We start from the raw sequence: 12,257 nt of genomic DNA, 5'->3' as shown, positions 1-12,257 counted from the left end.
CGAAAAATACGGTACTTACACACTATTATAAAAATGTTGGTAAACTGATTTCAGTTTTAATTTATCACACAGTTGCAAATAAATATGCTAAGTGTGTATCCACTATGCTTCCTATATTAACAGTTGCCTAATCTGTCATTGAAGTTTTAAAGTTTCTACACTTTTGCTGGTCCACAGTGGATACACGCAGACACTTTAAAGGCTGATGTATTAAAGCTGGAGAGGATACACTTTCATCAGTAAAGCTGGGTGATCCAGCAAACCTGGATTGGATTTCTTAAATGTCATTTACTATTTGTTAGTAGGTGTTTTCAATCCTGGACCAAATCAGTTTCATGGTTTACTGGATCACCCAGCTTTACTGATGAAAGTGAATCCTCTCCAGCCATGGAGAGCTTTAATCAATCAGACCCTATGTCTGTTCAGACCACAACCCTCAAACATTACACTTTCAGCCATTGACCTGGTAGTGTGAGTTTTAGTCAAACTTCAGTTTACCTTTTAATTAGCAATCCTACTGCGCCTTAAGATTATTCTGGTGTCCATGAAGGAGAGAGCAGATCTAGAGGGCGTAGCATTTTAGGTTTCCATCTTTCCCTGGCTTATGTGCTGATAGTTGTGAGCTATAAAATACTGAGCAGCTCTACATTCTGAACTGTACTAACATCCTTGTTATTTTTCTTCCACAGATCTTGCAGCAAATGTTGTAATAGAGGGTGTTCTTCATGGCATATTTTACCCAGACCTGCAGCCTAGCTAAATTTATTATGTCATTGGTACGACACCCCTGCATCTTGCGGAACTCTCGGGCAGAAATGCGTGCTCCTGTAATCTTTGTGATATGTACTAATTTATTTTTTTACTAGAAATCTTAACAAAGGTTTTGTAGTAGTGAGAGCTAACCACAAACAGTTTGTCAATGTTACCTAAATATTAGCCACATAGGCTTGTGTTTTGCACTGGGCATTTGATAAGGACAACATTCTATAATGTTGTTGAATGTCTTATGTCCACTAAAACAGACTAAAAAAGTGAAAGCTGACACTTTTAGTTATGTGTTTACAGTTTTCTTTTATTTTCTTATCAGTGATACATGAAAGGGAATCATTATATTGGCAGTGTGTTGCCTATACCTCATTTCAAAGTTTAGGTATTATATGCTAAGACCAGGTAGATTGCTCGACACAAAGGTCTTTGGAAAACACAAAGCCATTTTGTATCTAAAAGAAGCCACATTTTCTAACCACATTTAATCCTTAGAAAATCATCTCAAGGCTATAAAATGTACCGCTGTGTTTCTATGATGCAGTGGATGTTTTGAAGGTGCTGTACACAGACACAAAGCTTTAAGAGTATGTAGAACTGTTTTTTCAGATTTGCTGCTCTCTCGTTGCACATTATGTATTTGATTGCATTTAGTAAACTTAGTACTTCCTTTTTATTGTCCAGGTTTCAAAAAGAAAACCTTCTCATTGGACTGTCATGGACTGTGCTTCTTGTAGTATAATAGTGATTGTCTAGGTGTACAGATTGCATGTTCTTGGCTTGGCTCAGGACTGTCCAGACTGCCACTGATCTGTACACTTGATGGTAAAGGCACCAACAATCAGAGCAGAAAGTGCTAAAAGCAGGAGGCCTTGTGTTGGCCAGTACCACGGACAGTCACAACATCAAGTATTTCAGTAGTCCTCTCTCACGTGCAGTCTGGACCTGGTAAACTAGAACAGTAGACAAAAGTTTTCTTTTTTTCTAGTAATTAGATCCAAGTGGCTATAGGGAAAGTTTTCATTTTATTTCATGTCGGCCCACAAAAATTGGCCAAAACCAGCATACACATGACTGACTGACTAATTTTTTTATAAAATACCTTCACATACCAGTTTAACATAAAATATATTTGGATTTATCTTGCTGCTATTTATTACTGTTTACTTTTTTTGTGATTTGCATATCATGTTTTTTATGTGTAATAATGGAAAGATATATAAAGATATCCCCACCCTCTCTAATTATAAACTGTCAGAAAAAAATGATTTTGAATAAATAATCATGCAAAACTAATAACTAATTATACAATGAAAAGGTTTTAAAGGTTGAATAAAAAATATTGTAATATCAATGAGATTATGTTTCTCCATGTAGGCAGACACCCCCTATGTTATCATATACTGCTTATTCTGAGACTGACCTCACAAAACTCTAGAATTATATTGTATGGGTGTGTAAACATAATGACGCTCTATTAGTATATTTTTGGATAAGCTGAGATGGTGCAACTAGAATGTTTATGTATTTATAGGTCCAAGCTTTACATTGGAAATACACAAAGGGAAAATGGTTGCTGTTCATTTCAAATGTAAATTAAGGGCTTTGTACCATTTTACAAGATTTTTCAAACATTTTTATATTTTTATGCACCCATGAAACTTCCTTACTTGCACAACAAGTTTCGTTTACTGTGCATTGGGGAAAAATTGTCTGCCCCATGACAGCTCTTCAGATTCAGACTTTTATAAGCAATCCCCTGTGGAGGCCTGAATCTGATATTGGATCAGTGTATGACATATTGTAGATGTCTGTGATAAATCTTTATTCAGATAATTACAAATACAGATCATTTACTTGCCGAAAAATAATGGTTTCGCATCTGAGACTTAGACTGGGAGTTAGTGGTCATTACTTTATGCAGCATTATGTCTGGACGGTGTAAACCTCAGGCCTTGTTTGCATAAATAGAGGATGTAATTCTTTATACGTATTCCTTTCACAGGGAACTAGTTCTTTACAGGTACAGATTTTCACAAGCATACAAATGGTACCTTTAGAAATGTGACATTCAATATTTTCTGTGCCATAAAATGAGGGTAATAACATTGTGTGCATTATAGGTCATACACTATAGTAGTATATATAGTACAGTAACACTATTGACTAAGCATGAAGATTTAATCAAACGTACATTTACATATTTATTGTAGTGTATTCAACTAGGCATATCATTGTATAGTGTAACTTATGATTATTATTATCAAACTGATGTGTAGATTTGTGTACAACTTGTAATTTGTATATTAAACTTGGAATACTAGTAGATATTAATGTTTATGAGCCGTAATAAAACATAAATTAGTACCATAATTGTTGTCTTTGGAGGTTTGTTTGAATCAAGTGCAAAACATGGAACACTACTAACATCTGCGGACCAGTATTTCTCTTTAGACCTTTAAAGAAGGTTTCCCTGCTATAATATAAATGTGTGTATGTATATATGTATGTATGTGTGTAAGAGTGGTAGTCGGGGGAAAATGTCATCCTTACATTTACCCTAAATGATCATTGGTGTCAATGGTAACTGAGGTACAAATTGCTTGTTGCGCAAGGAAACCCTTGCAAACATCTAGAGGGACCCTGGTTAAGAAACACAACCCACCTACTGAACTATCTTCCATACCAAAGACAATTATATAATGTCTGCATTTGGTAAACATTTATGTTCATGCCTACAGAAGTAGGATGTCTACAGCACCAGGAAATGCAGTTGCTGTCAGAAGAAAGGAATGGGGTTGTATACTACTTAAATGGCTTAATGATGGCTGTTGAAAGCCCGCTTACAGCTTTGCATGTGCACAGTGCAGTATACCTTCTTTTGCTTCATCCTCAATCAGTGACCATTTCTTTTGACATGAAAAAAGCAGTGTGGGCACATCCTTAGATTCAGCAGCCTATGTGAATAAAACATGCATTAATTTTCCAAGAAAACAGATTTCTATCCAGAGACAGGAGAACAGGTAAGTACAGGGCCATCGCAACTCATTGAATTTTGGGATGTTCACAATTCAAACCTTTTTTGTTCTTGACACTAAAGCAATCCCAATTGGATGAACTAATTACAGTACTAGGGGTACTGAAAAATATTTTTCACTTTACCACAAACTGAAATCCTCATTTGAACGGCTCCTACTGTTTTCATATGGGTTTAAAACACATGAACACCACATGGTCATATAAACATATTCATATTTACATTTATTTAATAAAACATTTAAAAAAAGACACTGTATTAATATTTTAATTCATCTTAGTCCTGCCAGTCATCTACTTCAACCACAAACGGTTCCTTGACTTTGATCTCCCCACTGTTGACTATAACGCAGTCCTGTACGGGACGATCCCTCTCATTTGTTGGCTGCAGCTCTATAGAATGCACCACAGCCTAGGGAGGAAAAAAGGACACAGATCTTAACAGAGATGTAGAGGTTTTTTTCAAATGAGAACCTATACATTTAAAAGTCACAAAAAAGGGATGTGCTTTAAACCTACCAGTGCTGCTTTAAAGATAATGTCTTTTAAATATACCCCTAAATAAGTGTTAAAGCAAGTGTTATTTTAAATAAGTGTTATTTGTGACCTGATAACTTCCTATGTACAAGGAGGGGGTCTCAGGAGGTCTGAACAGAATATACAACAGCAAGTAGCCCATGAAAAATGCACAATGGATACTGCTTTACTCAAAGCATAGAATGGACCTGAATGTGTCCAGTATGGTGTCCTCTGCATATAAATCCCACCCACATAGGAAGAAAGCCAAGCGATAAGACCTGTCAAGGTCACATGAGATGCCTCCTCCCAGCATTTTGTGGAGCTTGGCAGAAAGCAGTATGGCAGTAGTATAGACACAGGTATTTGTCCTTCATAAATGGCCACAGAAATATTTTTATTTTCCCTGACATCAAAACAGCACCTACATTTTCTGTGGGTTTGTAGTTATCGGTATAATCTGCTGGGGAGGCATTTTAGACTGCTGAAGACTCATATTGCTACTTTCTGTGTTCTCCACCATGCTTATGACACAACACACTTTGATATAAAGTTGTAGCAATAAAATACATCATGATAAAAAAAAAATTTACTTACACATATGGATATAAGCCTGACTGCAACAGAGTAATAAAAGATACGGATCTGATAAGGGTTGAGCATTAAAAGCTCAATTCACTGAACATACATACATTGCATTTTTTAAGCAACAGGAGTATATAGTTATACAGCGGCTTACCATGCCATCCAGAACTTTGCCAAACACAACATGTTTCCCATCTAGCCATAATGGCCTTGTTGTGGAGATGAAGAACTGTGACCCATTAGTATCTGGTCCTGCATTAGCCATGCTCACCCAGCCAATGCCATAGTGCTTGAGCTTAAAGTTCTCATCTGCAAAATCATGCCCATAGATACTAGTACCTAAAATGACAAATCATAATATTCAGTTTACAGTGTTTTTTTTTTTTAATATCATAGTACTATATCTGTATCTTATGACTTCAGAAAAAGGAAAGGTTATTATCAAAAGTGTACAAATACTAATAACAGACTTTGTTATTCTTCATATATGCAAAACATAACTAACAGCTTTAAAAATGTTCCTAAAAATGTTTAAGGTTGCTTTTACTTTGTATGGTTACTTCATTTGACATTCATTCTAATCTCATTAGCAAGGTACAGTTAAACAGGAGGAGCCAAAAACAAAATCCTTTATGGAGGCTGATATTGCTTCTATACTATAAATGCTACTTTCTGACTCTGGCACCAATACTGAGACACTGAGCCTGATTTATTAAAGCTTTCTAAGGCTGGAGAAGATACACTTTCATCAGTGAAGGTGGATGATCCAGCAAACCTGAAATGGATTTCTTCAAGGTAATTTGCTAGCAAATGTTTGAATTTCTGGACCAGATCCATCCCAGGTTTGCAGAATCTAGCCTTGGAAAGCTTTAATAAATCAGTCCTATTGGAGGGTGTCTAGTACAGGTCAGAAAGATTGGGGTGTTGGGGATCAGTGAAGTGGAGATTAAATAAAGTTAGGCATCAGAGGATGCAAAGGACAGGACAAAAGGGAGTGATAGGTATGTTTTTCCTTACTTTATTGTAATAAGTGTGTAATATACCCTGTGTTGTGTAATTTTTAGCATAATACAGTGAAAGGTGCATGGACACCACATAAGCTGATCTGCCATTGCAAGGACAGTTTTTGAAAAGTATAAAATGGGAATCAATTAGGAGGTAAAATACTTGTCTAATCAGCCTGTAGAAGATGCAATGCCTCACCCCTGGATACATAATAGCCTAATTGACGTTAAGTTAAACAAGTCCAGCCTTACCAAAAGTGAAGTATCTGTCCCAAGACTAACATGCAGCCAGCAGGATACTGCTTTTTATCAAAACATGTAATGAAGACATTTTTCTAAAGTCCTAAAATCTACCTCCTGTCCCATCTCCATTTGTGAAATCTCCTCCTTGGATCATGAAGTCTTTGATGACACGGTGAAACTTGCTGCCTTTGTAGCCATAACCTTTCTAAATTAGAAGAAGACAAACTTTAATGAAATGGTGCTCTAAGCACAGAGCATTTAGAATACATTAATGGAATATTACACTGTCATAAAAAGAAGTTTTCATTATATTGTTCAGTATTATCAGATTATTAGATTATTAGCAATCATGGAACCAGTATTGGGATGTTCCGGGTATGACGCGAGACTGATAAGTATATTTCCACAGGTGAAATATGCTCAGGATCTGCCATTCATTCACGTGTCATTCACTTTTCACCCACTTATCCTATACCAAAGTAAATCTTAGAGTTTATTTTTACACTTTTTAGAGTTTGTGTCTTACATTTTGTAAGCCAGCACTGCTATTAGGCCACATTAACTGATAGAAAAAACAGAAATGACATTGTGCATGGCACATTTGCCAGCTGCTCTTGCCATTATCCAAACCTGCCTACACAGGAAGACATGAATCATACTTAGACATTGAATATCCACCAAACATTCTGCAGTAGTTTCCATTCTTCCCAACACAGACAGAACTATGCTTACTGAACTACTTTAGACATTTTTTTTTTAAAGACCAAATAAATATGCAACAAAATCAGTTTGGAACTGCCTTTCTTGCCACCATGGTGGAACTCCTAAAATAACTTCCAACTCTTAAGGAACCCCTGCTATAATTATTATATCCACAGCTCCCATTACATTAATGTGGTGGTCAGTGGGAAGAATGTCACCCTTACAGGTAGCCAAAAAAAACATTGGTGTCAGTTAAACTGACCTAAGAGTCACAAAATGCTTTTTGCTGAACCCCTAGCAAACTCTGGAGTACCTCTAGGCTTCCATGAAACACCAGTTTACAAGGATGCTCATGTTTGCTGGCACTATAAAATCATAAAAATGAAACTATTAATTTCTTTACTTCTCTTTTTTTTAACTGATGGATGTATACTGAGAGAATATGTAAACTGTGCTAAAAAGTTCCTAAAAATCTGTTTGCCTTGTTGCTGTTCCAACCCTTTGTCCAAAATACTTCCCTAAATACTGGTCTAGAAGCCAGGCCAGTCATTCAGAATGTATTAAATACAGGGGATAGGAATACCAAACAAATTAGTACTTTTACAATCAGAAATGGCAGCTTACATACTTGCTCAGTGAAAGGTCTACTTTAAAGAATACATAGAAGTGATAAAACCAGATTGTGCATCAGCAAGCTGTGTCCTTCCAGCTATTGGGGACAGAGGTAAACTACAATATGTTCTATCTTGCTGAGACGTGCAGAGAATGTTGACAGTTATAGTTCTCTACAGCTGGGACTGCGGGTTGTTTAGAAATCATATGGACAGATACATCATAAATAGGACAAGGGGTATTTATGTTATAGCTCCTTTTTATTTCTCCCAGAAGAACAAAGTAAACAAAATGAGATAATACACACTAATCACAGTTGTAACGTTCTTTCCTACTAACTTCTAATATTTTCAGCTTGAAACATTTCCTAAACAAAATTACATTTGTGAAAGAGAAGACAGATATGTCATTCTAAGAAGGCGTTTTAAATATATCGGCATCAATGCTATAAAAAGCTGCTTACTTCTCCGGTTGCCAAAGTTACAAAGTTTTTCACTGTTTTTGGGACGACTTTCCCAAACAATCCAATGACAACTCGTCCAACATTTCTCTCACCAATCTTTATATCGAAGAAAACCTGTAAAATACCAGGGTAGTGACAAAATACATCAGATTATAACAAAAAAATGCAAAAACAAATAAAAGAATCACTTTTTTCTTAGCGAAAATTTAGAGGCGTCGAAAGAAGAAGCATTTTTAGGTAGTTTTAAAGCAGACCTCCAACCAAAAATAAAATCATAAAAAGGAATAACTTATCATTTTTTATTAGGTGATGAGAATCATTTAACTTAATTCTTACTGAGCCCAGGTCATTCTTGACCATTCTTGTCTGTGACTGGACAATAAAAGGTGAAAAAGTACCATGATCTCTTTTTTGTTTTGCTTTCTCCTCTCATCAGCCTTTTTTTCAGCACATTAACTGAATGGTTTCTGGTTTGCAGGTAATTTCTCTCACATTCCAACCTTTGCTGTACAAACACTGCATGAGGCTGATACCAGATCACATTCAGGAACTTACATAGCTTACATTAGATGAGAATGTACTAATGATTACAGAGCTATATAAATCTGAAACTCCCATATCTGCCTATATTTCAGCTTTAAGGTCTGGTCCCCAACATATCAGGGGAAAGGGATATTTAGTAAGTGGGGATACTGTTATCTAGAAATGGGGATATTGGTAGGCTGAAGCACTATCTCTCAGAAACATAAAGTCCATGTAGTAGCTTGAAATTCACAGGCTGAACAGGAATCTATGATACAGAGGTTTACATATAAAATTGTGGGTCATGAGAACTAAAAAAACAACCTTTCATAAACAATGAAAACAGGTATGATGGTGTGCGGGATAGATAGCTCACTTTGTTTTATTTAGCTATGCCATGTTCTTTGAGCAGAAGACCACATGGAAAGCTAAATATATGCAATCCTTCAAAAATCAATGACACCGCATGCTGAGCTGGCTTATAACCATGAATGAAAGCTGTGTTACTCAGAACTGACTGGCTGCACTGAGGAATGCAAGAAAGAGTTGTATGATCTTGTCCATGCAAAGAAAGTGAATGTGACACAAAACAATTTCCAGGTATATGTCTACCAAACCATCAAGGTCACATTGTTCACAATCCTTGCAGTTTGCCCTGCAGTCTCCACCTTTTATGTGGACTCTTAATAAATGAGAATTCCTTACCATAATGGATTATAAGTGAATCTGTCAAACAAGAATGTGTTCAAGGTCACTATTACATAGATAAGGAAAGATCAAATTATCCTGGGTTCTTTTTGAAGCAACATATTACTCACTGATAACGCTTGCCAATTAATATAACATTATTAAGGAAAATGTATCTTTAAAAGATAACCGAACTCTGGAAGCTGTGCTGTAATAAAACACAGACAGAGGACCAGTCACACAAATTGCCTGTGGACTCCCTGCAGCTGATCTATTATGCCATGCTTTTTTCTTCCTGGAGAGCTTGACATGGAGGCAGCCATCTTGGTAGAGGTAGGGTTTTGATTTTTCAAGTTGAAGCCTCCATCAAGAAGAAAGAGGAGCATGACAGTCATCCCCAAATCTCATTCTAAATCTCCTGAGACTGTCCGTCAAAGGTAGCGGTACCATAGATCTTACATTCCAGATATACAGCTTAAAGGGGTTTAAGAACAGAAGTGCCTGGGCACTCTCACTCATCACAAAGTGCTCTATTTATGTACCTGTTTGTTCAGGATGTCTAAGGTGCTACCAAAGAAATCTCTCAACCAAGGAAGTGGGTTCAATATCTTGTAATATTTCCACCCAAAAAGGCATTTCATGGTTACCAAGTGGAGACATGCAATGTCTCTTGTTAAATGACTAACTCCCTGGCTCCCAGGGACTTTTTGTTTCAGCACTACATGGCACATGTACCCTAAAGCCTGGCTCTGTGTACGGCAAAGCCAGCCGCCAGAGATAATGTATATCCTCCACACGTTACATTATCCAATTAGTATGGAGGATCATTGTCTCCACAGAAGTCTGCCGTGGAGCTGGCAGTGAAAATGGTGGCTCCCTAGAATGCAGCAATGACAGGTCCTGAACCTTGTCATATTCGGCAAGTACGCTGTGCACCTTTTCTGTGAAAGACGCATTGTTCCTAGGATTTCTACTCCTCCTTTGACTTCCTCATGTCATCTGGAAGCACATCAAGTATGTATGGTTTCTGGCCTGTCTTCCCATCCTCTGCAAAGTAGTCGTCAGCAACCATTGAAATTGAATAGCCATGCAACATCGAATGGGACCACGTGTTGCAAGTTAATTTAATCACAATGCAGAGTGACTACTTTGTTGAGTATTCATGTATACAAGAATTTAAAATTCACCTGAAAATGAAATTTTAGTAAAGGCTCCTGCCCTCCCCAAATGCTAAAGTTAGTGGAAGTACTGAACACCGTCACAATGCATGGCATGTCTGCAGTTCCCATGGTCAACCTCAAAATTCAGACAAAAGAGGGCAATATAGGGTGCCAACTCTTGCAGGGAAGTTCCACAAGGGAGCCTGGGTCCGGAACCCAATAGTGATATCACTGGCTGCAGATTTCACCCAGCCCACAACCCTTGGAGAAGAAAGGGGTGTAATGACTGCTAAGTACCTCAAGAAAAAGAAAAAGTAGGAATTCTGTTTTGTATTTTTTTTTGTTTAGGACATTTCCCCATCGAAGATCTCTTGACTTGTGAGAGTTTCAGTCTCATAAGACAGCGCTAGCAGAGGGATCCAAGTCCCACAGCTGAGAGGAAGAACACTTACAACTTTTAATCAGAATGTGGAATTAGAGGTCTCAAAGTTCATATCTAAAGTCATCCTCGGCCAGTTGGAATGGCTGAGCCATTCAGCCAATTCAAACAGCAGCCTTTGACACGTGTCATTTTCCGCAAGCTAGACTGACTGAGCCTGCACTAAGGTCTGTCCATGGGGTCTTTACAGAGGTCTGCATGTAAGTCTGTACTGAGTAGAAATGGTAGAATAGTTTTGATTAGAGTTGTTTCTCATTTGGATCGGAGCTACTTCAACTTCAGACTACAACTCAGAATTTGAGCTACTGGAGTGTCAAAACCAAAGCTGTCATCTTCCACATGCTACATCAATAAATAGCTTTTAGCCCTACCACTTTTAATTCCGATGTATCCACAGATTTATTAACCGATAACAGAGAAATGGTTGGGAGTCTGCACTTGAAATCTGTACTGAAGTCTTTACTGGGGACCTATAACTAAGGTAAATCTGAAGGTCTATACATATGGTCTGATAGTTCTGATTAGAGTTGATCCTGACTCAAGATGAGAGCTCTTACAACTTTGAATTTGAACTCAGAATTTTGAGGAAAGGAGTTTTGATCCACAGCAGTCATCTGCTGCCAAATGGATTTGTTGAACCGCTCAACCAAAGCGGCCAACAGTCATTGAACGCGGTCATCCTCTGCCAGCTAGACTGAGCCATTTAGCCAAATCAATCTAGTGCTCACTGACTGCATGCTATTCCTGTACAGGTACAACTTATGGCCCTAGGCTATTCCTAAAGCTAACTTTCCTCTACTACCAAGTTATGTTTATGTGTCTACACTTATCACTGCTAGGGCCGGCCTTCACCGAGGTCTGAGGAATTTGAGCTCTCCGAGTTCCAACCCAAAGCAGTCATCCTCCACAATATGAAATGGGTAAACCAGTCAGCCAACTCAGCCAGAAGCAAATGACAACTGTCACTGTCCAAAGGCTGGATTGGCTGAGCCTGCAATGAGGTCTGTGACAGGGGGTCTGTACAGAGGTATGCGTGGGAGAGTGCACTGGGGGTTTTCTTACTTGGGGTCTTTAATGGTGAAATCTGTCACTAAGTTCTGTTACTTCTGTTTATCATCTTCTCATTATTTGCCTCGGGCAGCAAAAAGACTTGAAATGGCGACTATGTGCTATTTTTTTCTATGAGATCCTCCATATATTTATAACTAAAGTGACACTTCTCTAAGAGATCCCACACAGACATAACAGTATGTGGACAATTCTTCTTTATAGGAGACCCTCCATAGACATATCACTATGTGGATACTTTTTCTCTATAGGGGACCCTCCAAAGACATATCACTATCACATATCACTATGTGGACACTTCTTCTCTATAGGTGACCCTCTATAGACAAATAACTATGTGGACACTTCTTCACTATACAGGACCCTCCATAGACATATCACTATGTGGACACTTCTCTATAGGGGGCCCTCTATAGACAAATAACTATGTGGACACTTCTTTTTTTATTTAAGAC

At 37.7% G+C, this 12,257-nt stretch overlaps 2 protein-coding genes across 2 annotated transcripts in view; one reads left to right on the top strand and one right to left on the bottom strand.

The window, feature by feature from the left end:
• The window catches only part of SNX24 (sorting nexin 24), a 66,859-nt gene extending 63,721 nt beyond the window's left edge, over window positions 1–3,138 (top strand). Inside the window, exon 7 of the mRNA XM_072416035.1 lies at window positions 690–3,138. Within this exon, the coding sequence (XP_072272136.1) occupies window positions 690–760 (71 nt within the window). The 3' untranslated portion in view covers window positions 761–3,138. The remainder of the gene's footprint in view (window positions 1–689) is intronic.
• Window positions 3,139–4,000: 862 nt separating this feature from the next.
• Window positions 4,001–12,257, bottom strand: part of PPIC (peptidylprolyl isomerase C) — a 9,475-nt gene continuing 1,218 nt past the window's right edge. Inside the window, exons 2-5 of the mRNA XM_072416033.1 lie at window positions 7,927–8,040; window positions 6,261–6,354; window positions 5,057–5,241; window positions 4,001–4,213 (exon numbers count right to left, since the gene is read on the bottom strand). Coding sequence (XP_072272134.1) covers window positions 4,079–4,213; window positions 5,057–5,241; window positions 6,261–6,354; window positions 7,927–8,040 — 528 coding nt within the window. The 3' untranslated portion in view covers window positions 4,001–4,078. The remainder of the gene's footprint in view (window positions 4,214–5,056; window positions 5,242–6,260; window positions 6,355–7,926; window positions 8,041–12,257) is intronic.

The sequence above is a fragment of the Pyxicephalus adspersus genome, chromosome 6 (assembly GCF_032062135.1).
Source record: "Pyxicephalus adspersus chromosome 6, UCB_Pads_2.0, whole genome shotgun sequence".
In the NCBI taxonomy this organism is placed as follows: domain Eukaryota; kingdom Metazoa; phylum Chordata; class Amphibia; order Anura; family Pyxicephalidae; genus Pyxicephalus; species Pyxicephalus adspersus.
Note: the sequence above shows the minus strand (reverse complement) of the source record. Positions and strands in the feature narration are given on the sequence as shown.